Below are 27,758 nucleotides of genomic sequence, written 5' to 3'. Positions count from 1 at the left end.
TTGGGGGCGTGAACCAGAGTTCTTTCTGTCTCTGCCCCTCTCTCTGTTACGTTGCCTTTCAAATAAATATTAAAAAAAATAGTAAAGACAAGCTTTCTAGGAAACTGCTCAAAGGCAACAAGGAAGTGAAAGAGCCATCGTCTCTGTGTTGGTCACGCTGAGGTCTGTCTAGTGGTTCTCCTGGGTCCAAGGTTGTGAGTCCTGGAGCCTCGGCCAGGGTAGAAGTAGTGTGCTGGGCATGTGTGTGGCCTGCCCTGGGCTGCCCTTCTTCTAAGAGATGAAAGAGAGAAAGCAGGGAGAACCACGTAGGCAATGTAACTTAGGAATATCAGGTTCTAAATCAGAGGTCTTCCTCTTCAAGCTGTGTAGGGACATAATGATAAAAACAGACTCCTGTAAGAGATATGGTTGCTGGGCCTGGTGTGGTAGCCTAGTGGCTAAATCCTTGCCTTGCATGTGCTGGGATCCCACATGGGTACTGGTTCATGTCCTGGTTGCTCCACTTTCTATCCAGCTCCCTGTTTGTGGCCTAGGACAGCAGTGGAGGATGGCTTAAGGCCTGGGGACCCTGCACCTGTGTGGGAGTCCCAGATGAAGCTCCTGGCTCCTGACTTCAGATCAGCTCAGCTCTGGCTGTTGTTGCCACTTGGGGAGTGAACCAGTGGGCAGAAGATCTTTCTCTCTATCTCTCCTTCTCTTTGCAAATCTGCCTTTGCAACTTAAAAAAAAAAAAGAAGATATGTTTGTTAAGAATGGCAGAAATGGAAAAGTGTAACAGTGAACTTTGGGTGAGAGTGTAAGTTGTCACAGCCCACTGGGGTCACAGCACCACCTACAGAAGTATTGTGTGTTCTCCATTGCCTGTGTGGGACCATCTCTACCTGCCACGTCCCTGCAACTGGATGATGCCAGATGGGCTTTCAAAACAGTACAGGGCCTGGCGTGTTGGCCTAGCGGCTAAAGTCCTTGCCTTGAACATACTGGGATCCCATATAAATGCTGGTTTTGATCATGGTGGTCCTGCTTCCCATCTAGCTCCCTGCTTGCAGACTGGGAAAGCAGTCGAGAATGGCCCAAAGCCTTGGGACCCTGCACTTGTGTGGGAGACTCAGAAGAAGCCCTGGGCTCCTGGCTTCGGACTGACACGGCTTCAGCCATTGTGGTCACTTAGGGAGTGAACCATCAGACAGAAGATCTTCCTCTCTCTCCTCCTCTCTGTATATCTGCCTTTCTAATAAAAATAAATAAATCCTAAAAAAAAATCCAATACAGAAGAAAGCCCATTTCCAAACACTCTTTCCAGTACTGGAAATGCATTCAGTGTTGGCTGAAGGGCAGGCACATATGGTGTGTGTTGGCATTTGCAGTCCCAGACACTGGGTTAGCCAGATATTGTATCCTACCTTGCTGCCCATCCTTTCCTTGTATCTTGATGAGGGGCACCTGGAAGCGTAGGTGCTGTTCCAAGGACACTGGTAGAGTGCCTGCTAAGGACCCCAGGGCAGTGGGCATGCAGTCAGCATACTGGGATTGCTGGCCATGTTGTATTTGTGTGGAACTGGATGTTGAGCGACAGGATCTGGAAGCCCAAGGACCAGGTGGAGGTGGGAGGAGCTCTAGGCAGACCTCAAACTGTGGTCGGGATACAGGACCTGCAGCAGCACCCGCCCTCTGAGCCTCAGCTTCCTCATCGGCCAAATGGAAGCTGACGGCAGCTGGCAGTGCAGGAGCCCCCCTCTCTTACCTGTGCTCTCGGGGAAGTTGCCAAGGTTGAGGATGTCATTGAGCTCTTGGTAGTGGTTCTGTTTAATGTAGGTGGTCTTCTCTGGGGTGTCCTGCAGCTGCATGGTGACCTCTTCCAAGTCTTTATCCAGCTGCAAGACACAGGCTCCAGCTGACTCCGAATCCCCACCCCTACCCCACCCCAGCCCCTGGCAGCTTGATGTTGGAGGGTGCAGAGAACCAGGGGCTGCTGCATCTTGGAGTAGATGAGCGGAGGGAGCCGACAGTTCTTGTTCAAGCAGGGACTATGTTGGGAGGAAGCTGGATTTGGTGTAGGGCTTGCCTCTTGATGGTGTGGCCAGGCGAGCCCAGGGAGGCAGAGGCAGGGAGATGGTGAGGGCCTGGGTTCTGGGGTTGGATAGATCTGGGACAATTTCAGGAGTGTTCTTTGCATGCTTGTGCTAATGGGTAGGACCCCAGTCTTAATTTTCTTATCTATTGTGCGGGGTGGTGATCACGCCTACCTTGTGTGGGTGTCATGAAGATTGAGATAATGCATAGCAAAAAAAGCCACTCCTACAAGAGCGTTACCTTAACTACTGCCCCTAGCTATTGGGCCCCAGCGAGACCCCCAGTCAGGAGGATGCACAGGTAAGGGCTTGTCTGCTCTGAGACACACATTGTCCTGATGCACAGCCCAGCATGGGGTTCAACCTCAGGAGTCTGTCGGAACAGGTCTCTGTCTTCCTTAGGTTGAATAAAAATCAGGTGCAAATCCTGAGGTAATGCATCCCCAGAGAAGTGTGTCTGTGTGTGTGTGTGTCTGTGTGTGTGTGTGTGTGTCTGTGTGTTAGGGAAGGGGGCTTAGGATAGTTGGGATGGGTGGTACAGTTTATGGGGTAGGGACCTCACAAACTACAAAGTGGTCTTCTGAGGTCAGCCCCACAATAATCAAGTGGTTCAACACATCTTCAGGCAGTCGGAGAGGAAGATACCCTTTCTGGAGCATTTAGGTAGCAGAGCCGCTGGGATCACAGGAGGCCATATGGGGATTAAATAGCCCAACATTTTGGGGTTGTTACCAGCAGCTCAGACCGTGAACTCTGGATGACTGGAGTGTGTACACCAACATGGACCGGCAGGGATATGGTATCAGTAACCCTAGAGAAGTATGAGTTAAAATAGAACCCGCAGTGGGCATCAAGGGACAGGGCCCTCCTACTCTGCTTGGGGCCCTGCCCTGTCCTGCAGCAGGTATTGGCAGGTGCACACATCACTGCTTGTGAGCTCTCTCAGGAGGGCTACCAGCTCTGGAACATTCAAACAGCATGTCCAGTTGCAGGTGCATTTCAGATAATGAGCCCTTTCTTTCCTGTAAGTAGATCCCAAGTGTTGGGATACAGTTATACTGAAAACAAAATTGTTTATTTGAAACTCAAGTTCCGTTGGACATCCTCTCATCTGGCCACCTTCCTCTCACTTCCTCCTGGTGACAATCGGGTTGTCTGTGGCTAGGTGAGCTCAAGTACGTTCTTGCCAACTGCTTGGGAGTTGAGGCCCAGAACAGAGCTCTAGAGGAGGATGGGGGGTGTTGTCCTCCTCACAGATCCCATTGCACAATTCTGTCCACACATACTAAACATGCTGGCTATGCAAAGCTGTGCAACGCAAGACCTTGGAATTGCCTAGGCAACCCACGTAGAAGGGGGTTCCCCTTGTGCTCCTCTGCCCAGACACAGGGAGAGGGGTTGGGGGTCATGGTACCAGAACAGATAGCCAGTGGAGCAATGTCGCAGTTGATGAATGTTGCTGACCAATACAAATTGCATAAATCTCCTTCCAGGTATCTTTCTATCAGCCCAGTCGCTGGGTCCCCCTCTGGCCCTCCCTCAGTTCATGACTATGAGAAAGAGAAAGAAAAAAACCTTAAAAAGCTCAAGCCAGTGCCCAGCTGGGCAGGCCACTTCCCTACATTCTCTTGGGGACATGCTTTCTTGTCACTTGACTTTGCTGAGAACAAAGTGTCTCACACTTGCACTTGCTTCCTGGCTTTTTATTTCTATGCTAAGCCAAGGAAGGCACGCACCAAGCTGCAAGCTTCGCCGGCAGCATTCCTGGTGCCCACCGTGCGGCAGTGTGGGGTGGTCTGATTCAACAGTGAGAAGACTTCATCAGGTGTGTATTCTCTTCCCTGTGGCGTGAGAGCGTCTGTGGGACTGACTGTTTGCAGCACCACCCAGCTCTCTGTAAGCATGGAGTCCTCCCAACTACGGCTTGGCTAGGGTTGAAGATCCAGAGGGATTGTACTGTGGGCAGAGGTGGGGCATAGTTCAGGAAGGGCAGCTGATCTAGAATCGGAGGTTTCCTGAGCTCACTATGGTTAGCTGGTGGTGACACACTGATGCTTGCCTCTCATGCTGCCTAGCCATGTGAGCAAAGCTTAACTAATCTAGGGCTAATATATATATATATATTTTTTTTTTGGTGGGTAAGTCTAAAGAGCCATAGAAGACAAGTGCAGTGAGGAGGGCCACAGTAGAAGCACTCCCCTTAGAGGTCCCAGTAATAGCAACCATACATTTTAGAAAATACTAGAGTATTAACCCTGCTGGCCAGAGACCCTGCAAGAAGCCTCCCTAGAGACCTTGGCATTACTCACCACCCATGGCCCTGGGTTGCACAGAGACTCTTAAAAAACTTGTCTGTTTTGAGGGTTGAAGGATTTGACGATGCAGAGACTGACCAGGAGCCATTTGATTAAGAAAAAGGATCACATGGTTACTGGGGAAGCTTGGCAGGGTCTTCTCTCAACTCAGTACAGAAATACAAAGCCGGGAAGTAAGTGCATGGGCAAGAGAAACTTGGTATGAAGTGAAGCAATAGGAATGCATCCCTTCCTGAGGATGTAGGTACAACTGCATCCTGGTTTTGGGAGAAACGCCTTGAGCTTTAAAAAAATTTTCTCATAATCATGAACAAAGACAGGGTTATGGGGGACTCAGGTGTCTGGGCTGACAAAGAGGCTGCTTGAGAGAGTACTCAAGAGGTTGTCTAGTCTGGAAAGACGGCTGCAACCTCTTCCCCTGCATGTCTGGACACAGAAACAGGGGAAACTCCCCTCCACCTTGGTTGCCTAGGAAACTCCAAGGTTTCACCTTGCACAGCCAGCACATTTAGTAAGTGCGGATAGTGAACTGAGAGATGGGGTCTGGAAAGCGGGCACCTCCCTCTCCACCTGGAAGGTTGGATCCAGTCTACACACAGCGACCGATCAGGCAGGAAGGCAAGAGGGTGGGGTGTGAGAGTGGTCCGTCCCGATGGACAATGAGACCACCTTCACAATGACCACACATGTAGGTGTCCAGCAGATCAGGTTGGACTTGCCCTCAGTCTTGACCATGGGCCCTTTTCAATCTTAGAATGAGCTAGGAAGAGGAGAACCTTTCTCTTGGGTGTTCCTCTCGTTGCTCATGGGGGGATCCCAAACATCCCGAAGGACTCATGAACTTGGCTGCCTCCTCAAAAATGGAGACCATTTTGACCTTGAGACTCTTAAACTCGGTATCCTTTCCTGTTCCGAGATATAGTCCAAATACCCCTCAAAGCATGGGGAGACCTGGTTTCGTTTGGGATGCCTCAATTAGAACAGCCTCCTCCAGTTAGACTCTTGTTGCTGCCAAGGCAAATGTGGAGAAATTCCCTATGTTCAGTCGTTCTTTTATCCTAGGGCTCACCCCAATTTGCTCTAAAATTGAAGGGAAAAGGAAGACCTTGGTTCAAAAAACAGAGAACATAGCTAATAACAAAGAGAAAGGAGTGTCCAGGAGTTGTCCACGATTCCCCTTAAAGATGTTTCTCTTTCGGTTCCCTCAGCCTCTCCACCTGCTGAGCCCAAAGGCCTGTAATCCTGCCTGAAGCCGGGAGAGCCGGGCCCCAAACTGCCCGCTTCTGGAGGGGCTTGCCCTTCCTACCTGGGGACAAACTGCCCACAAAAGGTAAAAGACCTCCAAGTCTTACCCAGGTATGGAGGGAGAGCATTTCCCAGCTGGTACCAGCAGTGGGTGGAAGGGAGCAGGCTGCAGGACCGGTTGCCATGCAGTACAGGGCAGGTGCTGTCCTTTTGAAGGAAGTTGGCTCTAAAGGAGCAGGGGTCACGGGACCAGGCCTCTCAGCCATGATGGGTCTTGGTGTCTCCCCTTCCAGGCTCCCCCAACCTGGGTCCCTCTGATGCTGGGCTCACATGTTCCTGCTGCCTTGTCCTTTGCACACAGATGTGTCCTCACAGGTGTGTCAGGTCAATCCCTGAGTCCTGGCCGACTCCCGGGGCAATCTCCCAGGGACCCCCCCGCCCCTCTTTTGGGAAGGGACCTTTCAGCCAAAGTTCCTGTGGCTCTGGCTTGGTCCCCCATCCCCACAACCCTGCCAGTGTCCCTGGTTGTTTTCCTTTGACTAAAGTAACTAAAAGTTAAATTCTATAGAATCTTTTAGAAGATGATTTTCCTCTTAGAGTCACTGAGTTTGTGAGGTGGATCGAAGGAACCAGTAAATAGAAAATAGAGTTTTCAGGAAAGCTCTACGTGTGAGAATGTATCCTTGCTGATGAAAGGTTAAAGGAATGTTTTGATAAAAAGACTTTTGATGGGGCCTGGTGTGATGGCTCAGTGGTTAAATCCTCCGCTAGCACGTGCTGGGATCTCATATGCATTCTGGTTTGTGTTCCACGATTTCCCATCCAGCTCCCTGCCTGTGGCCTGGGAAAGCAGTTGAAGACGGCCCAAAACCTTGGGACCCTGCACCTGCTTGGGAGACTTGGAAGAAGCTCTTGGCTTCGGATCGGCTCAGCTGTGGCCATTGCAGCCACTTGGGAAGTGAACGAGTGTGCGGAAGATATTTCTCTCTCCTTCTCTCTGTAAATCTGCCTTAGCAATAAAAATAAATAAATCTTTGAAGGTGGAAAAAAATAGATTTATGATGGAAAGAGAAACTGAAGAATGAGCATGTTGCAAAAGGTTTGTGGAAGTGCTGTGCCAAGTTTGTTTGGGTGAGACTAGAAGGAAATTTTAAAAGGTAGTTTTTCTTAAAGCAAAGCAAAGCAAAGCAAAGCAAAGCAAAGCAAAGCAAAGCAAAGCAAAGCAAAGCAAAGCAAAGCAACAGGACTGCAGGACTGCCTGCTCCTGTTACATGATGTATTAACTGTCCTGCATGCTGAATGTATATTCTGATACCACATGTTAATTCTTTCAATTGAAGTTTTTCTGTGTTTTATATGTGTTTTCTGTTACATCTATTGAGTTTAATTGATTTATAAATGTTAAGTCTTGCAAGAGTTAACTTTCCAACTAATTAGATCTTGTGCACTGCTTTGGTTAAAAGGCTCAGGTCTAACTTTTACTTTGACCAAATGATTTAAACCTGTAACAGTTGGTTTCCAATGAAAGCTCTAAAATCAAGGCTTTGACCTTGAGGCTTCCAGCTGGTTTCCTAAGCCTCACAAAAAAGTAAGACTTTCAACTGAGAACAAAAACCAAACAACCCAAACCCAAACTTACACCACCTTACACTTTGTATTAGAAAAAGGCAAATTGCTCCCTGGGTGGGGGTGGGGGCTTCCCTGCTGTCACTTCTGTCCCTACTTCCATCAACGCTCCGAGGTAGACACCTGGTCATCCCCCCCAGTAGGGGGAAGAGGTGGGCGGCTGCAGAGACACCCAGTGAGATCCAAATGTCTGACTGACCTGATTCTACAGAGCCCATGCACACGTGTGAGCCAGCAGGCAGGTCACAGGCTACTCTGGGAGAAAATGCCCACACATAAGTGTTTTCTCATGTGTGTCACATCCTGTCCCCCCTACAATTGTCTGTGATCACAGGTGTGGCTCTAATCCTTGCTGCAAGCTTGAGAGCTGTCATCCCCTAAGTGACTGAACTTGTACCTTCCGGTACTCTCCTACCCTGCCAGTGTAGGATGCTTTTCTACTATCTCCTGTCTCCAACCTGCCTCTCCTTTGGAGTGTCCCATATCTTGCAACATGACTCTGTCTGGGTTCACAATGTGCTCTTTGCTACGTTGATGCACATAGTGGAGGGTAACGAAGTAGCCGGGTGTTGACTATGCTGTGGCCAACCTAGAGGGACCAGGCCAGATGGGAAGACAGAGATCCAACGATGACCCGATGACCCGTCATAGCCAAACACCTGACCAGCTTTGCCCTGGAAAGCGGGGACAGGTGCATCCCAGCTGATCATCTCCGATCTAATACAGTCACCTCAGCCTTTAAAGGAGCGTATATGATTCCTCTTAGAAATTACACCGACTCAGGAAGGACCCAAGTTGGCTACCTCTGGTGTGATAGCAACACCCCTTCTGCTTGTAAGCACTGTTCCAGCTTCCAGGGTGTTTAGACAGAGACCCTGTATAGGCTATGTGCTTTGATAGGTGCAATGTTGCAGCTGGATGAAATTGCTGACCAATGAACAAACTGCAAAAATCTCTTCCCAGGTGCTTCTCTCTGCTCCTGCCTAAGTCCATGACTATGGGGGGGGGGGGGGGGAGATAGAGAGAGGGAGAGAAAGAGAGAGAGAAACCTTAAAAAGCCCAAACCATTTCTCCTGAAGCCAGTGTCCAGCTGAACATTCCATTTCCCTACATCCTTGAAGGGATGTTGCTTCACTTTGCTAAGAATAATAATGTCTTATGCTTGCACTTGCTTCCTGGATTTTTATTTCTATGCTAAGTGGAGCAAAGAGGAAAGAACTCATCAAGCCTCTTGCTGGTAAGAGAGGCAGAAAACCCAGAGAAGGAATCCAGTCCGGGAAGCACTGTGGGGAGCCCAGCTGCTCGTGGCCGTCTCTAAGGGCTGTTAGGTGGGAGAGAAATCAACATTTTCTCCCTGGGCCAGCTCGTTTGGGACTTTTTTCTTCCAGCGCCTGGCCAGCATCCTCATCAACATGCTTTCCTGTGCTCCTTCTGTCCTCACTGAGTCAGAGGTCCTCAACTTACAGGTCTAGTCCTCTCGACCCAAGGAGGTGGAACAGGGCAATGGAGTTGGGGGTCACCTTCCTGGTATGGAAAAGTCTGCTGTTGGCCTGTCTGGAACATTCAAGAGCCAGTGAGGAACCTCCAGAAGAGTGGTGGATGAGGTGTTAGTTAAAATCATTTGGGGCCAACATGACAGCTCAATTCGCTAAAGCACCTGTATCCTGTATGCATATAGGTTCATGTCTCAGCTGCTCCACTTTCCATCCAGCTCCCTGCTTGTGGTCTGGAAAAGCAGTGGAGAATGGCCCAAATCCCTAGGACCTATACCTGCATGGGAGAACTGGAAGAGGCTCCTGGCTTAGCATCAGCTCAGTTCTGGCTGTTGTGGCCGCTTGGGGAATGAACCAGTGGATGGAAGATCTTTCTCTGTTTCTCCTTCTCTCTGTAAATCTGCCTTTTTTTTTATTTTTTAAAGATTTATTTATTGTTATTACAGAGAGGAGGAGAGACAGAGAGGAAGATCTTCTGTTCGATGATTCACTCCCCAAGTGACCACAACGGTTGGTGCTGCACCAATCCGAAGCCGGGGAACCGGAAACCACTTCTGGGTCTCCCACGTGGGTGCAGCGTCCCAAGGCTTTGGGCCATCCTCGACTGCTTTCACAGGCCCAAAGCAGGGAGCTAGATGGGAAGTGGAGCTGCTGGGATTAGAACCGGCACCCATATGGGATCCCGGCGTGTTCAAAGCAAGGACTTTAGCCGCTAGGCCACGCTGATGGGCCCCCAAATCTGCTTTTCTAATGACTGAATGAATGAATGAATGAACAAATAAAGAAATAACTTTAAAAAAGACACTGCTAGGGATACCAGCAGCTGGTATCAGCTTGCCTGGGTTAGAGGGCCGGCTCTACTCCTCATTGTAGCTTCCTCCTAACGTGTGTGTCCTGGTAGGCAACAGGTAACATGTTGCTCAAGGGCTTGGGTTTCTGACATCTGCCTGGGAGACATGAACTGAGTTCCTATTTTAATCTGGCCCACTCTTGGCTGCTGTGGGGGCATCTTGGGGGTGACCCAGCAGCTGGGCTCTGTTCAACTGATCGATTTGGAAAAGGGCCCTCAGGACAAAGGTCAGGTTTGCCATAGGAAGGCCTCCTTCCTGGAGGGTTGCTTTCTCTGGCTCGAAATTGCTGAGATGCAAGTGGCTATAGTGTTGTGCGGAGAGAAGCCAGGGGAGAGAGTGAGAGTGTGAGCCAGTGAGCAAATCCCCGGGCATTCCTTTCCTTCTGAAAGCCCCAGGCCAGATGGGCAAGAAAGTCCTGTAGGGACAAGCCACGGGGGACAGGTTTTGTTGTCCCGCCCCCCTCCCCAGTAGGAGACCCGGGCGAGGCCAGGATGCAGGGGACAGAGCTACCTCTGTGATCTTCATGCGCAGGCGGTGGTTTTCCGACTGCAGGCCCTCCAGGCGCGATGTGCTGGCCTGGTTCACACTGGTGACCGACGTGGATGTCTTGGAGTCTTCTTTCTTCTGGTTCTGTGTGAACTGGAACCGTCTGTTCTGCGTCGCTGCATCTGGGTTCGTTCTCAACGTGATGAGCTGCAAGGCCGAGGCGGGGCTGAATTTAGAGAAAACCCTGGGCCTCTCTTCCCACACCTACTGCCTCCCTCCCCGCAAGTCCCGCTCCAAGTGGCTCGGGGAGGGACACAGGCTCGGGGGAGGAGTCAGGAGCCTGGGCTCTGCAGGCTTTGCCACTTATTTGGGTGTGATCTCTGCCCTCGCTCAGCATCAGCATCCCTCCTGGCCCTAATCCCGATTCCCTCAGCTGCCTGAGGGAGCACCAGGTTCCTACACATCCAGCTCTGGCTGAGCCTAGACTGTGGAGGAGACAGCTGCTGGCAATGGGGTAAAGGGAAGGTCTCTGGTTAGAGCCACTGATGGGTGATGGATTTGGGGCAGGCTGGTAGCTAGCTCTGAAATCGGCAAAAGTGCTTGTTTTAAAATAGCATAAAGCCACACCCACACATTTGCTCTCTTCCAGTTGCCTGGGCTTAGGAGGCTGTGGCATGGTTTAGCTGAGCCCAAAGACATTTTAAAAATCTCATATAAAATTTTTCTACTTCAATCTGATTTTACCCATTTTTGATTTTACTCTAGAGTGATCTCTGGCATTATGACACAGCTCATTAAGCCACTTCCTGCAATGCCAGCATCCCCTATGGGTGCTGGTTCGAGTCCCAGTTGTTCCATTTGTGAACCAGCTCCCTGCTAACGTACCTGGGAAGGCAGTGGAAGATGGCTCAAGTGTTTGGATCCCTGCATCCACATGGGATACCCCAGACAGAGTTTCATGCTCTTGGCTTTTGCCTGGCCTACTTCTGGCTGATGCGCCCATTTGGGGAGTAAATCAGTGGATGGGATATTTTTCTCTCTCTGTCCCTGTCTCTATGACCCTGCCTTTTGAATAAATAGCCACATGGATAAGTCTCTAAAAATATTCATCTATAATATAAAACTATCTGCAAGGGGTCAGGTGGACACGGACCTACGGGAGCTGCCCTGAGTGAAGGTTCTGAATGTGGGAAACACAGGCACACATGTTAAACAGAAAGGGTCACCAACAAAGTCACAGCTGTGCTGTATTCAGGACCAAATCTTAACAATGTCCACTGCCAGCCTTTACAAATGCAAAGACATGGGCCTGGCATGATAGCCTAGTGGCTGAAGTCCTTGCCATGAATGTGCCGGGATCCCATATGGGTGCAGGTTCTAATCCCGGCGGCCCTGCTTCCCATCCAGCTCCCTGCTTTGGGCCTGTGAAAGCAGTCGAGGACGGCTCAAAGTCTTGGGACCCTGCACCCACGTGGGAGACCCACAGGAAGCTCCTGGTTCCTGGCTTCAGATTGGCTCAGTTCCAGCTGTTGCAGCTGTTTGGGGAGTGAACCATCAGATGGAAGATCTTCCTCTCTGCCTCTCCTTCTCTCTATCTGCCTTTCCAACAAAATAAATAAACCTTAAAAAAAAAAAAACCCAGAAAATCAAATGGAAAGAGGTGAAGGAAGCACCTGCCAAACGGCAATGGTAAAACAGACATAAACAAGGCAGTTTTCTACAGCAATGCCCTGAAGTAGCGTCTACCTTGGGCACAAACACCAGGCAGAGGGTGATGGTGCTGCAGAAGATGATGACCAGGGCCACGATGCAGAACTGCACGTTGGGCTGGTCCCGGGTCAGGAAGGAGACGGCGGCCCCGATGATGCACATGATGCCCACGTTGTAGACGCTCATGCCGATGTACTTGCTGTCATTGAGGGCTGGGATGCTGACGTTACGAGTCTCCCAGGCCAAGAAACAGCCGAACAGCTGGCACCGGGAGTGGACAGAAAGGACAGAAGGTTAGCACAGGGCGTGACATGTACCTGTTGCTCTCAGAAGCTTCCCTTGGGGGGAGAGAGCCGGCTCTGCTGCTGGCCAGACCCCATGGATGCCGCCTGCCTGCAGTCTTGGCTCCTGGTTTCCACTGTGGGGGTGGTGGCTGAGTACCTCTTGGGCAATGCAGGCTTCTTGTGAATTCAAGCCCATGACCCTCGGTCAGTCCACTCGGGGTATCACCTGTGGGTCAGTGTGTTGGGGACCCACATTGCTGTGCAGTAGTCCTATGTGCTTACAAAAAGGGACCCAGCAGACCTCTGAGACACAACCTCAAGAGGTTTCAACTGGCATGGAGAGCGGGGCACACTCTTGGCCTAGGGGCTCCTAGCCATGCCCTTCTGGGGGTGGCCTTTTGCAGGGTGCCGGACCAATTGCTACCCAGTCTCTGAGGCAGCAGCTGGTGAGAGCACATCTGAGCAGCACCGGAAGTGCTAGTCTTGGTGAGGACTCCATTGTCAGCCTCAGAATAGGGGCTACATATAGCTAGGTAGACGGTGGGAAGCTCCATGGAGTAGTAGCCTGCTTCTTGTCCCCAGAGAGCTGTGAAGGAAGGCATGGTAGGCACAGGATGGAGGAGAGATGCCAGGCCCGCTGTGGCTCAGGCTTGTTGGGGGTTTCCTAGCCCTGATCCTGCACTATGGTGTTCTATGGGCTTGCTGAATGACTTTGGTGATGGACAAGCCCCAAGTGGAAAGTGTGCTGGATGCAGAGACCCGAGGCTGCCCTGGAGTCTTTGGTAAATCACGGAGCTTCTCTGGGCCTTGACTTTGCTTAGATGTAGAGTGGGGATGACAGTGCCTGCTGCTCATGGAAAGAGAGAAGGCCCAGTGGGATGCAGGAGGGGAGCCTGCCCTGCTGTTACCTGTTGCTGGGAGCAGCTCAGGGGCAACTGTAGTTCTGTGGTTTACTATGGTTGATAGCTTGACTCTGTCCTTTATGAACTGAGTGGCCTCAAGCAAGGCCTGGAGCCTCTGTGTCCTCATCAGTGAAATGGGCATATTATTTGTACTGTTTCCTATAGAGAACATGTGGGCAAGTCCAGGCTGGGCAGACAGCAAGTGCTTAGGCATGGGGCTCTGCTTAGTTTACACTGCCAGAGAGGGAGAGAGAGAGAGAGAGAGAGAGAGAAAGAGAGAGAGAGAAAGAAAGAGAAGGGGTCCTCTCTTCCTCAGCCCTGCCTCCTGCTTGCCACTTACCATGAGAAGCCCCTTGTAGGCGTAGACGATGCCAAGCCAGATGGTCATGTGGGTGTTTTCACAGTGCTCCAGGAGGGGGCGCACAGAGATGTCCCGCCCCGCCGGGTCGGGCTGTGACAACAGAAAACAGAACACTTAGGGCTTGGCACCTGGCAACAGTGCCGAATCCTCCTCATCCGAGGCCCTGTCCCCACCACGAGCCACAGCCAGTGCCTGGGTTCGTGAGGACCCCTCCCACCCCTGCTGTAACCCCAGCTTGTGCCATCCCAGTTCCAGTTCCCAAGGATCCAGCAGGAGGTCAACCCTCAGCAGTAACTGGTAATGTTTGTGGAAAGAGTGAGGATGAGGCCCAAAGTTAGCTCACAAGCCTTCAAGGGTTAGCTCTGAGGGATGGGAGATCAGGACACACTGACCACCATGCATGTGAGGACTGGGGCCTGCCCACTGACTCCATGACAAAAGGAGGGGTGGGAGCCATGATGCAGATCACATTACCCATCTTGGGTCTGACTGGACAAGTGGGTGGTCACCTGACCCCAGGCTCCCAATCCTGAGTCTGATCCAAAGCCTTGTCCCAAGTACTGCAACCAACCAGAGGCTGGGGGAGGGGCTCCTTCCCCCGGCAAATTCTCCCCCTTAGGACCTTGAACAGGCACAGTGAGAGTGAATGAGCTAGACGGTGGCAAGAAGAGAAAAAGGCATCCAAGGAGTGACATGCTGTCTACTGGACAGTTTAGTTTTTGTCGGAGCCATTGCAGAATGAATTGTAGATGCCCTGACCTTTCACTTCTAAATAGGTCAGCCCGCATTCACTAACAATGAGAGATGGTCTTAAACAACCACACACACATTCACAAGTTCAGGAAACTGACATTGTCACAGCATCTTATGTCACGCTCTCTGCATTTTCACATGTCACCAATGGGCCAATAATGTCCTTTCAGGCACACGTAGGTTTTTTCCAAGACCATGCCCCATGTGTACTGACTGTCTCTCTGGCTTCCTTGAATTCCTAACAATCCCTTAGCCTGTTCTGGTCTATCATGCTGTCAGTATCTCAGAAGATTCCAGCTCTGTTCTGCTGTGAATGTCGTCAGTGTGGGGGCTGTCTGCATGGGTTGTCAGGATCAGATTTGATGGCATGTGCTCAGTGGGCCCCTCCCTACCTGCCCATGCCTCCTGGCGCCCAGTAACAGGGACACTTTATATTTTGTTCCAATGTTTGTGACATTCACTGAGGTGATGCTGGCCAGATCTTGCCATTGGAAAGGTGTCCTGTCCTCTTTGTGATCCATGGATCGTCTGGGAGCCACTCAGAGGCTGTGAGTAACCCGGTTCCCTCTAAGCACAAACTCGGTGGTCCCGGCATCCACTGCCAAGCCTTGCATGAGCCACTTGTCACGCTGACGGCTGCAAGTGGCGATTCTCAGCCGCCTTGCTCCCCTCCAATGCTCTGCATTCTACTGAACTGCCCCTTCCTCCCACTCGTTCAAGGATTTCCGTTGGATTTCTGTGGAAACCCAGTGTCTCTGCATCTGCTACCAGCGTTTCTCCCTTGCACACTCCTTTTCCCCTGGTTTGGCCTGTGTGAGTCTCCTTTGAACTGTCATTTAGGGCTCCTACTGCATGCCCATGTGTCATTTCTCTGAATGCTTTCTGACTTTCTGGGCACAAGATCTGCCAGGTTTTCCTGGCACTTTCTGGGCTGCAGTTCCAGAATGAGTTCTTCTCTGAGGAATCCTGGCTCCTTTTAGCACAGAATGACGGCTAGAGACTGGATGTGGGCACTCAATGTCTTCCCTGCTCCTAGAGGGCTACTGTCGCTGCTTCCTGTTTGTGCATCTGTCCACCCAATCCATCTGTCTGTCCATCCATCCATCCACCCACCCATCCATCCATATAGCATCATACTATAATCTTTATCCACCCATCCTTCCATCTTACTACCTTTATCCATTTCTCCCAACTTACTGTCATCCATGCATCAATCTATCATCTTTATCCATTTTCTTACTATCACCATCATCATTTTGCCATCATCCTTACCCATGTCTTCTCTGTTATCAGCATCATTAAGGTCAGCTCTGTCTACCTCCTCTCTGGAGGCACAGCTGAGGTCCAGCTCCACACAGTTCTTGCTTGCCTTCCCCCATTCTGTTTCTTCTCCCGGAGTGGGAGCAGGAACACTACAATTTGAATCCAGTCTGCTCTTCCAACGCATGCAAGAGGACAAGCCCTGATGTCACACATGAACTGCCTTAGCAGGCTGGGAACTTGATCGCACTGTGGGGCTTAGGAGTGTGGTCTCAGGGAGATGGAGCGATGAGATCATCTGGTGTGTCCTGGTGCTTTAGAGGACAGGAAGAACATCCACACAGCCAGAGAGGGAGGCTCGTGTACCCAACATGGCCACAGGGGCCGGGGGAGTCCTGGCCTCATGAGAGCTCAGACCCTGCTCTGGCGAGTCCTTGCACTCCAGAACCGTGAGTCAGAGTGTCCTGCCTCTGGTGCTTCCTTATAGAAGGGCAAAGCTGCCTAGATGAGCTAGTTGTCTAGGAGGGGCAGGCGGGGGGGAAGGGCAGGGGGTCTCCCGATGTCTTCCTCTTGCTGTTTAGTCAAGGACATCATGTGGACTTGGTCCTAAGATTATTAGTGACACAGAATGCTGACAACCGAGCAGGCATAACAGGGGCCCAAGGCCCTGGTGGGCATGCACACACAGCAAGGTCATTGGTGATGATGTCTTGGCTGCCCTGCAATGAAAAGGCAATCATTCAGGCTGGAATCTTCAATCCTCGGCCTGGACAGGACTGGCTCTGCTCAGTGGGGGAACTTCACCACGGAGGGCTCCTTTATATGCCCTGTGACAGGGAGGTCCCTGCCTCCTGTTTTGGGTTTGATATCACAGTACACGGAACCTGATTCCTCTGCAGTATCACCTCCCCAGAGTCCCTCGGTCTCTGAGCTTACATGTGCTTCCTTCAGAAGGGACAGCACCTGACCCCCACTTTTCTCTGCATGGCAACTCCATCCTGCAGCCTGTTCCCAGCACCACTGCTCTGCACGGCTGCTTGCTGCCTGCACTTCCTGCTCCCCAAGGCTGACCAATCCTCTGCAGGGAGTTTGCTCAGAACTGCTTCCAGTGCTACCTGCTTCCTCCTACTGCCACTGTTCCGGCTTCCTGACCCTTTGCTCTGTTAGTAGCCACCCCTTCCTTGCCTCCCACCTCTCTGACTCTGACTTCTTCCATCCTGAAACCCTAACTCTGGCGGCTGGTCTTTCATTACCTTCAATCTTGGTAACCTTGATGAAAGGCCTGTGGGGAGTTCAGGGAGTCAGCAGCTCCCACCCCTGCCCTGTGTGCAGGTGCTGCAATGATGATGATAGTGCTGACCTGGAAGGAAACCTCCCAAATCTCCCGGTCCTAAGCACCTCGCTCGTACAGCCCATAGTCTCCAGGCCACATGCTACAGTGCAGTGGCAGGGGATGCGGCAGTTTTAGGGTGATGAAGTTTCGGTGTCTGATGAAGCTAGGCAGGGGATAGGTGGCCACGGGACTTGTGTAGAATTCCTGTAAAGGTTGTGCCTCTTGTCTGATGCTTCCTGATCCCGCCCACAGCCGGGGTCTCCAGAACCTGCAGATGCCAAACGAACGTCACAGCCTGATAGTGTCACTCACTAAGACACCACTAGAGGGCACCAAAGAACCGTGCATGTGCAGGGTGCAACCACCTCAAGCTGTGCTGTGGATGCTGCAAGCAGTATCCTGTGCTGCTACGGAGAGCATCCACTCCCTTCTGGGAGGACCCAGGCCATGCAAGCGCCGGGCTCTGACCCCCCTACAGACGCTGTGCTGAGGTCTCCGCCAGGGCCTGGGCTTGACATCCATCCACGCGTGCGTTCTGTTCGTCACCTTCCCACCTACAGGCCTATGCACTGGCTCCTGCCTGGCCTTGCTGCTCACCTGGGCAATGTCTGAAGCCATGGCTCATGTGGCTCAAGACAGAACTCCTAATTCTGCTGTCTGCCAGCGGCACCCTGAGCTCATGCGTCTCCTACATCTCCACTTGTCATCCTGGCCAAGCCCCCAAAGACTCCAACTAAGCCGTGCACTCATTCTCCATGACTCACGCAAGCTCTCCAGCCAGCGATGGATGTCAGGGCTCTCCGACTCCCAGACCTCGGCTCCTTCCTCCCAGACTGTCCCGGCCTCTCAGAAACATCAGGGAGACTCCACACTTGTTGTGCCAGCAGCTAGGTGCTGTGCTCCACATGGCAGCAAAAAACACTCCCCAGCTGCCAAACCAGAGCCAGGTCAAGGCTGTGTGCTTGGTGCTGCAAGGTCAAGGACAGCTGAGAAAGTGTTTATTCTCCCTCTGGCCCCTACATGGCTGTCTTCTGCTGCCTGGGGGCTGGGTATGTCATGTAACTGTCTCATATAACCCACGTGTCGTGGGGAGCAGCTCTGGGACTGCCCCTGTGCGGGGGATATTAAACGAGGTGCAGCAAGCCTTGGTGATATGCTCCAGGTGGCACGGGCACGAAGGACACAGCTGAACCTTGAACCTTGCCCTGCCTAATCCCCTATACCTTTGCTCTAAGCCAAGTCTAGGCCTCTCCACCTGCTCCTTCCAGTTGCCCCGGTTACAGACATCGGTGCTAGCAGTGTGTTCCAGGGGTCCCCAGACAGTGCTCCCCTCCACCTTGCATCCCGGTGGCATCTGCAGCAGGAGTGGTCTCTGCAGTGACCCTCAGTTCCACTGATGTGGAAGCCACCTGTGTTGCGTGCTGTAGGGCAGAATAGGAAGCCCTGACCAAAGATGGACTTGATCCTGGCCGGCCCTCAGTTGGCCAAGGTCAGCCTCCTTTGAACTTGCCAGCCTGGGGACTCCCTGCTGAAACCCCACACCACAGCCACCCCTGGGCCCTCTCTCTGGGGCTCCTTCCCCCAGGGTCTGAGGTGAATCAGTGGTTCCCCCAAAGTGAGTGAAGCCCCTTGTCAGCTGCTCTGCCCTGGTCCTTGGCTGAGTGGGCATCCTTTCCACCCAGCCTGGACCTTCGTACAGTGGAGTTGGGCTGGCTCAGCCCTAGCACTACAGAGACTGTGGCTCTGCCTGCCTTCTCATGGGGCCCTGCTGATCACTCAGTGACCACCAGCCAGTTGCTCATGGTGACTCCCTGCTGTCAAGCCCAAAGCCAGCCTAGCATGAATATGGGGTGACAGAATGAGGGTGTGAAGTTGTCCTGTATCAGCATGCTGCAACATGTGGCATCACGAATGCAGCTCCTCTATGCTATGACCACCAGGCATACACCTGCCCTGAACTGATTTTCAATTGCATCAGATCTGCCTGGGCACCCTAAGAGTCTAGTTGGGTTCCTCTGCCTCCTTCTGGTGCTGCCAGAGGCACTCTGAGCCTGGAACCCACCTAAGGTCACAGGCTAATTGTTGGGGCTGGAGCAGTCACAGCCCACCCCAGGCTAACCCTGGCATTCCTGACAGCCACCAGCTATGCATCTGGAATGGGGGTTCTGGCGCCTCCTGCCCCTCCCTCCGGGGCCATCCCATACTCACGTCCAGTCCCAGCTTCTCCTCTGAGCCGTGCTGGCATCCCCTTTGAGAAAGGCTGTGCTGAACATTCAGCAAGAACATAGCAAGACAATACGCTACAAAGCCAGGACACGCACGCCCCCACAGCAGTGTGTGTGAGAACAATACTTTCATTTTGTTTCCCGTTGGCATTCAGGGAACCTGGTGTATTGGGAGCCACCAAAGCGTGACGTCGCCACGGCTGTTCCAAAACAGCTTGTTGTTGCTACTGCTGCCACTGCCTGTGGGAGCCCTTGGGCGGCCAGAGGCCACGGGAGGCATGCAAGCCCCTTCTTGTGCAGCAGTGCGATTCCTGTCTCTGCTGTTTCTCTCTAGCCTCACTGCTGCCCGCCTTCCCTTCTGTGTCACTGACAGCTCTCAGCATGGTGCAACATAGAGATTTTACCATGAGGATCAAGCTCTGCTCAACCCATTTCACACTCGCCGTTTGGCAGTGGCTGGGTAGAAACAAAGGTGCACATACACGGACACACAAACCTTTGGAGGTCACATTGTTCTGCTCTTTAGAATCAGATAACTTTCAGTCTCCAACAGACTCGAGTATGCTTCCTCCTTGCCCTTGCCTGGCATGTAGTTCCTGCCCAGGGCTTGGCTGACTGTTCTTGGCACACCCCTGATGATGGGATGTCCACCACCGTCTAAAGAAGAGAAGGTCACCTGAGGTTAGACTGGAGCATGAACATGTCTGGGCTTGTCCAAGGCTGAGATCGCTTCCCTAAGAGCTATCCCCGCTACCATGCCTGGTCCTGGTTCTGCTCTGGGCTCTAGGGTGGCCCATCTGTGGTCAGAGACAGCCACCATGTGCAAGCTGACATGGTCCTTCTCATACGGCGTAAGTTCTTATTCCTTCCCCACTCCAGCTGTCCTTGATCTTGGCACTGTCCCTCCAGGGCCTGGGTGACAGTTCTGAGGCTCCAAGGTGCTCTGTGTGTGTTGGCACGGCTGCCCCCTCTTCGCCATGACCAGCACCTGTGGCTGTCCTCTGAGCTTGCATTTGTCATTTGGCAGTAAACCACAGCACAGAACCTCTAGTGCCTGCTGTCAGTGTTGGTGCTGAGGGTAACATCTGGGCACAGTTACACAGGGCACACTCCACCTTGGCATTTCCTGGAGACCCCTTCATGTCTTCTCCCTAGGCAGGATGTGGCACCCTAGTATGCAATCCCAAAAGGAGGCTGCCACTGGAGAGGCCCTAGTGATCTCCCAGGGAAATAATCAGAAAGACCCGGAGAAAGGAGGGGGTGGGTGATGCGGAGATGTGGCTGGAGGGTTCTGGATAGGAAGGTAGACTGAGTTTTGAGGTGGGGGACAGGGGGATGCCACATGCCATCTCTAGGTGCCAGATGATAATGTGGCTTCGGCATGGCAGCAAAGCGAGCATAATGCCACCTGTAACTGTGACTCAGCATTCTGCATGGATGCATGCTCCCTGCGCCAGGCAGGACAGCCAGCGTAAGTCCCAATTTACAGATAAGCAAACTGAGGTTCAGAGAGATCACTGGGACTGATCAAGGGGAAGAAGAGAAGTGGCAGATGCACGTGCTCCCTGACACCCCATCTGCTCACCCACACTTCTCAGCTCTGTTGGATTAGACAGGGATGAAGAGCGGTTTATGTGCTCGAGTCTGGCCTATTGTTGTAGGTGGAAGTGGCACCTGACCCTCGTGGGCTGAGGCATGAGGCAGAGTTCTTACAAGATCTGCATGCTGCCTTGTGTTGGGGTCTGAGCTGCCAAGGGCCTCATGGGTGACGGCTGTCATGGAGAACCACCTGGACTCAATGGTGGACTTTGCATGAGGGAGGAGTCAACATTTGAAGGGCTGGTGTTGTGGAGCAGTGGGTACCTATTGCCATCCCCCATGAGTTCTGGTTCTAGTCCTGGCTGCTCCACTTCCAATCCAGCTCCCTGCTAATACTGCTCCTGGGAAAACAGCAGTGGAAGGCCTTATAGTCCGTGGGCTGCTGAACTCCTATGGGAGACCTGGAAGAGGCTCCTGGCTGTGGCTTGATGTCGTTCCTGGCCGTTGTGGCCATCTAGGGAGGAAACCAGTGGATGGAAGATATTAAGTGCTCTAAAAGATGAAGAAGTGTTTGAGCCGCTGCTGAGATTCCTGGGTACCACAGCCTTTCCTGGCTGGTGGCAGCAGGTGTTGGCACCTGCAGTTTGGCTATCATCTGTCAGGTTGAGCACTTGGCATTTGTCTTGTCACTCTATCTCTGGAGTTGTGAGAAAAGCTTGGCCCTCAGTGGGCTCGTTCCCAGAGTCTGGAACACACTGAGCCCCACAGCTGTTCAAAGCCCCTCTAAATGACCTCCACGTGTCCTCCCCTACACCGTACCCCATTTCTCTACATGGCATACAATCCCTAATGCCAGGCAAATGCTATGCAAATGGCTGTTGTGCTGTATTTCTTCCCTCCCCCCCCTTTTTTTTTCCAGGATATTTTTCCATCTGCGGGGGATAGGGTGTGGATTTGCAGATGTGTCCCTTGGAGCACAGGAGCCCGCTGTATTCTCTCTCTGTTCTAAAAGGCAGGATGGAGGCACAGAGAGGCAACGTCCTGGGCTCAGGTCACAGGGTCTCTGAGGGTGTGGACCCGGCGCCAGAGCCTGGGTGCGCCTGGGTGGGAAGCCTCAGCCTGCCCCCGGGGATTTGCACAACCAGATGGCTGTTGTGTCCCAACACCCTGCTGGGTTAAATGTTTCTTTTGAAGATGGGAGATTGTGCAGATTGCTTTCCCATTCAGATGTATGCCAGAGTACAATCCTCAGGCTATGATTTATTATAGGAACACTGATTTGCCAATTTTAAAACAACAATGCAGCTTGAAACAAAATGGGAAGAAAACATAGAAACATTTGAGATCTTTGGTCGAGCTCCTCCATACGTCTTACCCAGGCTGCTCAGGGCCCTCCTCGCTTCCTCCTGCCTCCTGCTGCAGCTGACTGCCAGAGTCCATCCCCCAACCCTCCTGCTACAAGGGAGCTCCATGCTCGTTCTCCTGTGCAAAGCCACCACAGCTTCTGGGCCTTCAGCTGCATTTCCTCAGTTACATCCTTGGCACCTGTTACTGAGGGCATCCTAGAACTAGGGGGCAGCTTTTTTATTTTTAAAAATTTATTATTTTTTTCTAATGGGGTCAAGTATCCGGCCCAGCAATTAAGATGTTGGCAAGATACTCATGTCTCCCATTGCAGTGCCTGGGCAGCACACCCTGGTCTGGCAGGGACTCCAGCTTCTAGCAGTGTGGACCCTGGGAGGAAGCAGTGATGGCTCAGGTTGCTGAGTTCCTGCCACTCACATGGGACACTGGTCTGGCCTGGTCCAAAGGCTGCTGACATTTGGGGAGTAGATCAACCAGTGAGAGCCTTACCGCTCCCCTCTACAATGAAAAATCTTAAAATAGAAAAGTTACACATTTGTAAAGAGGTAGGCAGCTAATTCAGGGTCACAGCTTAGAAGCCACTCCTCTAACCATATAGGTGTTCCCTCCCGCCCACCTGTGATGCTCACCTATCATCACCTGGAACCTGAGAGGGGGCGGTATTGCATTGTTGTGAGACCACTCCCCTCACAAGCCCCTATAAAGGCCTGTGATAGGGAGATGCTTGCTCTCTTGGTCCTGTGCTTCCATTGCTCTGGCACTCCGACTTCTGGCCTCCCCAGTGCTTGCTTGCTCTCTGGCTTCCTGTGGACAGACTTTGAGGACAAGTACCCCCTGAGCATGGTCCCTGTGTGTCTGTATTCCTCATCCTCTGTTCATTGCCTGGGCAGGACAGTAAAGATAGCAATGCTAAGATGCTTTGTGTTTCTTTTTAAAAAATATATATTTTTATTTCAAATTTTGAATTATGTGGTTTCACATAGGCTGGGATTCCCCCCCAAACTACCATCCCCCAATAGATTTTTCCCATTTTACTGCAATAGTGTAGTCCTTCCTAAGGAATCATAATTCTATCAGTCTCTTATTTACATGTACCCTGCATTGTTGGTATAGACAATGTCAGACAGTCCAGCATCCCATTGTCTACACAAGTCCAACGGTTTCATTGGGAATCCATCTTTTGTCTGAAAGCAGGAATGCATGTTCCATTATTCCCCTGCATCTGTATATGATCGACCCCAGTACTCCATCACTATACATTTCCATAACTGAGAAGCCATGAAACAAGGTCAACAACTGGCATGAGTTAGAACAGCCACAACCACAGCCACAACAACAACAACAAATTAGCTTTGTGCTTCTAATTTGTGTACTATCAGGAGTTCCAGGAGAGGTGATGCCTAGCAGTAGTGAAATGTGGGCAGAGAAGCCAGGGAAAGGTGAATGTCTGCAGCTTTGCCCAGGGTATTTGTTGCATGTTTCTTATGATAACTTATATTGTTGGGGTAGCTGGGATGTAAGTCCTAGGTTTAATGGATGCCTTTTAGGGTAATGACCATTTGTTCCTCTTGGGGTTTTGATTGACTGGATTGCTTTACGGACTTGTAAATTTGCCATTTCTAGTGGTCCCTGTTATCACCAAGATTCCTTAATAAACCCCATACTTATCTGGCATGATCTCGTTCACACCCCACAACAATCATGAACAATTAAAATCATATTCATGAATGAAATAATTGTAACTGCAGAACTTTCTACAGCCTTCATTATAGCAAAAGTACCATCATGTTCGAAAGTATTTCAAAAAGTTTATGGAAGGCATAGGTGGTTAGGGTGCCCACATTGCTATCCCATTGTCTGGCTTGGAACTCAGCTCTGTTTCTGATCCCAGCTTCCTGTTAAGGGGCACCTTGGGGGAGGGGAGAAGGGCAGGAGGTGATGGAGACTGGGCTTTGGCCTGGCTCAGTCCCAGGTGCTGTAGGCCTTTGGGGAGAGAACCTGCAGATGGGCGTGAACCAGCAGATGGATTGAACTAGTAGAAGGAGTGAGCCAGCAGATGGAGTGAACTAGCAGATGAAGTGAACCAGCAGATGGGAATGAACCACAGATGGGAGTGAACCACAGATGGGACTGAACTAGCTGACACGGAGTGAACCACAGATGGGCGTGAACCAGCAGATGGATTGAACTAGCAGATGAAGTGAACCAGCAGATGGGAATGAACCACAGATGGGAGTGAAACACAGATGGGAGTGAACAAGCAGGTGGAGTGCTTTCTGTCCTTTGTGCTTTTGTTTCTGAAATAACTTACATAAAAAAATAGAAAAAAAAAAATACCAAAAAATAAATAAAAGGGAGTACAGCTCTGCTGACTCCTGAATTAACCAAAGAAGTCCACAGAAAATGCACACTATTTAAAAACTATACACAGACTTAAAAAACCCTTTAAATATTAAAAAATGCAGGTATCTTTTAATTCCATTTTTTCTGTGAACTCTTTGTAGTATTCTTGTATTTCCGATGGGTAGATATATAGTTTCCAGGATTTTTTGTTTCTTCCTTCCTTGTTTGCTTTTTTCTTTTAAAGATTGCTTATTTTAAATGCAGAGTTAAACAGAGAGGCAGAGAAGCAGGGAGAATCATCCATCCATTGGTTCACTCTCCAAATGGCCACAATGGTCAGAGCTGGGCAGGTCTGAAGCCAGGAGCCAAGGGCTTCTTCTGGGTCTCCTACCTGGGTTCAGGGGCCCAAGAACTTGAGGGAATCCTCTGCTGCTTTCCCAATGCATTACAGAGAGCTGGATTGGAGATGGAGCAGCTGGGACTCAGGTGAACATCACATGGGATGCTGGCCCTGCAGGCAGTGGTTTAACTTACTGTGCTACAGTGCCAGACCCTCCAGAGTTTCTTAACTTTGGGATCATAACTTTTTCCCATTCCCTTTTATCCAGGGGCACCTAAAGGTTTAGTGGTTCGTGCCTTATGTTTTGGGAGCCTGTTGGGTTTTAGGATAAATTCTGAACTCAGTTTAACATTGAAGGCTTCCTGGGATCTGGAATCAGGCTACTGTCTAGCATCAGCTCACAGATCCCTGTCTCTCTCTCCTGGGATTCAGTTCTTCCCCTTTCCCCCTTCCCATAGGGTTTAGTATTCCCCCCTCTCCCCAAGGGCTAGAGGCTGGGCTTCTCTGAGCTGAGACCTGGAGAACAGATGAGGCCGGGGGCATGGGAAACAGTGAGTTAGTGACAAGGCTCAGAGGAGGATGGGAGATATGCTTGCTGGGCTCATTGAAGCTACTGAGGCTGCAAGGGCCCCTTTCAGACATGGGCACTAAGTCCACCAACAAATGAGGCAAAATGGGTGCATATTGGAGACAAAAAAAAAATAGCACCAAGATAGGCTGGGTAGAACCCGAGATATCAACATAATTAGTAAAGTAATTAACACGCACAGGAAATGCAAAGCTGCCAGCAGGCAGATAAGAGAGGGTTGTGAATAAACAAGGAGCTGTGCAGCAGAGAAGGGAAATGCATTTTTGCAGTTCTTTTTTTTATCACAGATCCTCAAAATATTCGATGAGAGAAATAACACTCAATTTCAAATATACCAACAAGGTTGCAGCTGGCGTTTGCCGTGGACCCTCCCTCTCCCCAGTAACCTAAACAGGCTAGTCAGTCCATCCCTTCTGTCAGTCAGTTGGCCACTCCTCTCATCCCTGAGGAGCACATTGGCCCAGTCACTCCTGCCCCCACCTGCAGGTGTGGCTGATGGCAAGGCAGGTTAAAGACACCAGCCTTGGGGTCAGACTCCTTCATGTCTCTAGTCCCCACTCTGTCACTTACAAACCATGTGATCTTGTTGCAAGGCTGCAAGCCTCATTGTTACCATCTGTGAAATGGGCATAAGTGTGGAACCTGCCCCATTAGAATGAGGCTTTGTGCAGTGATGTGGGTAAAGCTCCCAAGAGAAGGGGTTCAGAAAGATCTGCTGTGACTCTTATCTGGCGATCCACTCTAGAAAAGCTCCCACTGCATCCTGGTACAGGAAACAGCTCAAGGCATTCATCGAGCAAGGGGAACAAGTGGGTGCCCCCACGTGTCCCTGCTCCCAGGGACCACACTCCAGGGTGCTTTAGGAAGAGTACTAACTGAAGATTGGGATCCAGGGGGTGCTCTCTGACTCTTTGCACCCACTGTGCCTCAGTTTCCCCTGCAGGAAGAGCAGAGTTTATGTAGGAGACTCTTGGCTTTGAAATTCTACAACACAGCACTATTGTCACAGGTAAGTACAGACCACGAAGGATGATACAACCCTGTTAAGGGCTACCTGGTCCCCCCTCGCTGCCTGCTCTCTTCCTGCCTCCGGGGTCCTCCCAGACCCACAGACCAGAAACTACAGAGTAATCAGGCTCCTGTGTACCCTCTCCTCCACTGTCACCACATCCACACCCTGACCCTGAGCCCCAAGAGCGGGGTCTTGGCCACACCTTGGTTTAGCCCAGCCTTGACCGGGGGCAGGAGGGGTGTTTCCTCTTACTGTGCCCTCTTCCCAGCCTAGCTCTCTCTCATTTCTCTCTTTTTCTTGTATGGAATAGGAACACTGTCCACTGTGCCCTACATTTTGCCCTGCCTGCCTCCCTGCTCTTCCTTTTCCTCCTGCCCTCCCTTCCATGGGCACCTGCCTATACACACTTTTGTGCCTCAAAACATCCGGAGGTGAATGCAGACTCCATCGACCTGAGGAGTGTCCGGCAGAGCCACAGTGTTATCATAGATACAAGCAACAGTCGTCCCAGATTATTCTCCAATCACCAGAGACTCTAAAGAGCTTGTCAGGGTCCGACTGGATAATTCTCCACCTTCAAGCATGTAATCCAATGTGGGCACCAGTTCATGTCCAAATTGCTCCACTTCCCATTCAGCTCCCTGCTTATGACCTGGGAAAGCAGTGGAGGATGGTCCAAGTGCTGGGAACCTGAACCCGGGTGGGAAAGCCAGAAGAAGCTCCTGGCTATGGATCAGCTCAGCTCTGGCTGTTGCAGTCACTTGGAGAGTGAATCAGCGGATGGAAGATCTTTCTGTCTCTCCTTCTCTCTGTCAATCTGCCTTTCCGATGAAAATAAATAAATCTTTTTTTTTTTTATTGTTGCTTACATTGTATTATGTAGTACAGTTTTATAGGCGCTGGGGATTCCCCCCGAAAATAAATAAATCTTTAAAGAAAGTATATACAGGGCACGTCAGGCTGCTCACTGCGGAGGCTCCTTGCTGGCCCCCATCTCCACCTCTGGGAGAAAAGGCCAAGCTGCCCCCTGCGCTGCACCTGCCTCCCACCCCAAAGTGGCCAGATCCACCTGCTTTTCGAACTCACCCCAGGGCATGCCCGACACTTTCCTGTTCCAGGTGGAACACCTTCTTCTTTCTACCCATAGCACCCAACCCTTGACATTTTTCTCATCATGGCAAAGGTGGCCAAAACTCCACACTGTCCAGGAAGCATTCTAAGATATTTTTAGTGTGATGACATATTTCATGCAAGGGAGAGGGCACAGAGTTACAACCAAAACCAGCCGCAGGTTCGGTAGGATGAGGGCAGACGGTAGCTTGCTAAAGCCATGAAGAAGCAGCACAAGAACACAGAGCTTTATGCCCGTGCTCTGGACATGTGCTGCTTCATGACAGCATGACCCCTGCCTCCTCCCCTCTTGGCTTTGGCTGTTTCTTTACCTGGAGAGAGTTTTTAAGAAAACTTCAGATAAAATTTGTGCAACAGTGAATCTACCACTTTTAGCACACAATTTGGTGTTTTAAAAATATTCACAATGTTGTGAGATTATCACTCATCTCATGATGACTTTGATTCCTCCAAAAGAAAGCCGGTAGCAGTCCCAGCACACCTCTGCCCCAGCCCCGAGCCACTTCCACTCAGTGGCTTTGCC

At 51.2% G+C, this 27,758-nt stretch overlaps 1 protein-coding gene across 1 annotated transcript in view; it reads right to left on the bottom strand.

Moving 5' to 3' along the window:
* The window catches only part of GABBR2 (gamma-aminobutyric acid type B receptor subunit 2), a 326,347-nt gene that overhangs the window by 3,344 nt on the left and 295,245 nt on the right, over positions 1-27,758 (bottom strand). The window contains exons 14-17 of the mRNA XM_040962792.1: positions 13,325-13,435; positions 11,835-12,059; positions 10,113-10,295; positions 1,745-1,874 (exon numbers count right to left, since the gene is read on the bottom strand). Of these exons, the coding sequence (XP_040818726.1) occupies positions 1,745-1,874; positions 10,113-10,295; positions 11,835-12,059; positions 13,325-13,435 (649 nt within the window). The remainder of the gene's footprint in view (positions 1-1,744; positions 1,875-10,112; positions 10,296-11,834; positions 12,060-13,324; positions 13,436-27,758) is intronic.

The sequence above is a fragment of the Ochotona curzoniae genome, unplaced genomic scaffold (assembly GCF_017591425.1).
Source record: "Ochotona curzoniae isolate NIBS_2020 unplaced genomic scaffold, NIBS_Ocur_1.0 scaffold_3208, whole genome shotgun sequence".
In the NCBI taxonomy this organism is placed as follows: domain Eukaryota; kingdom Metazoa; phylum Chordata; class Mammalia; order Lagomorpha; family Ochotonidae; genus Ochotona; species Ochotona curzoniae.
Note: the sequence above shows the minus strand (reverse complement) of the source record. Positions and strands in the feature narration are given on the sequence as shown.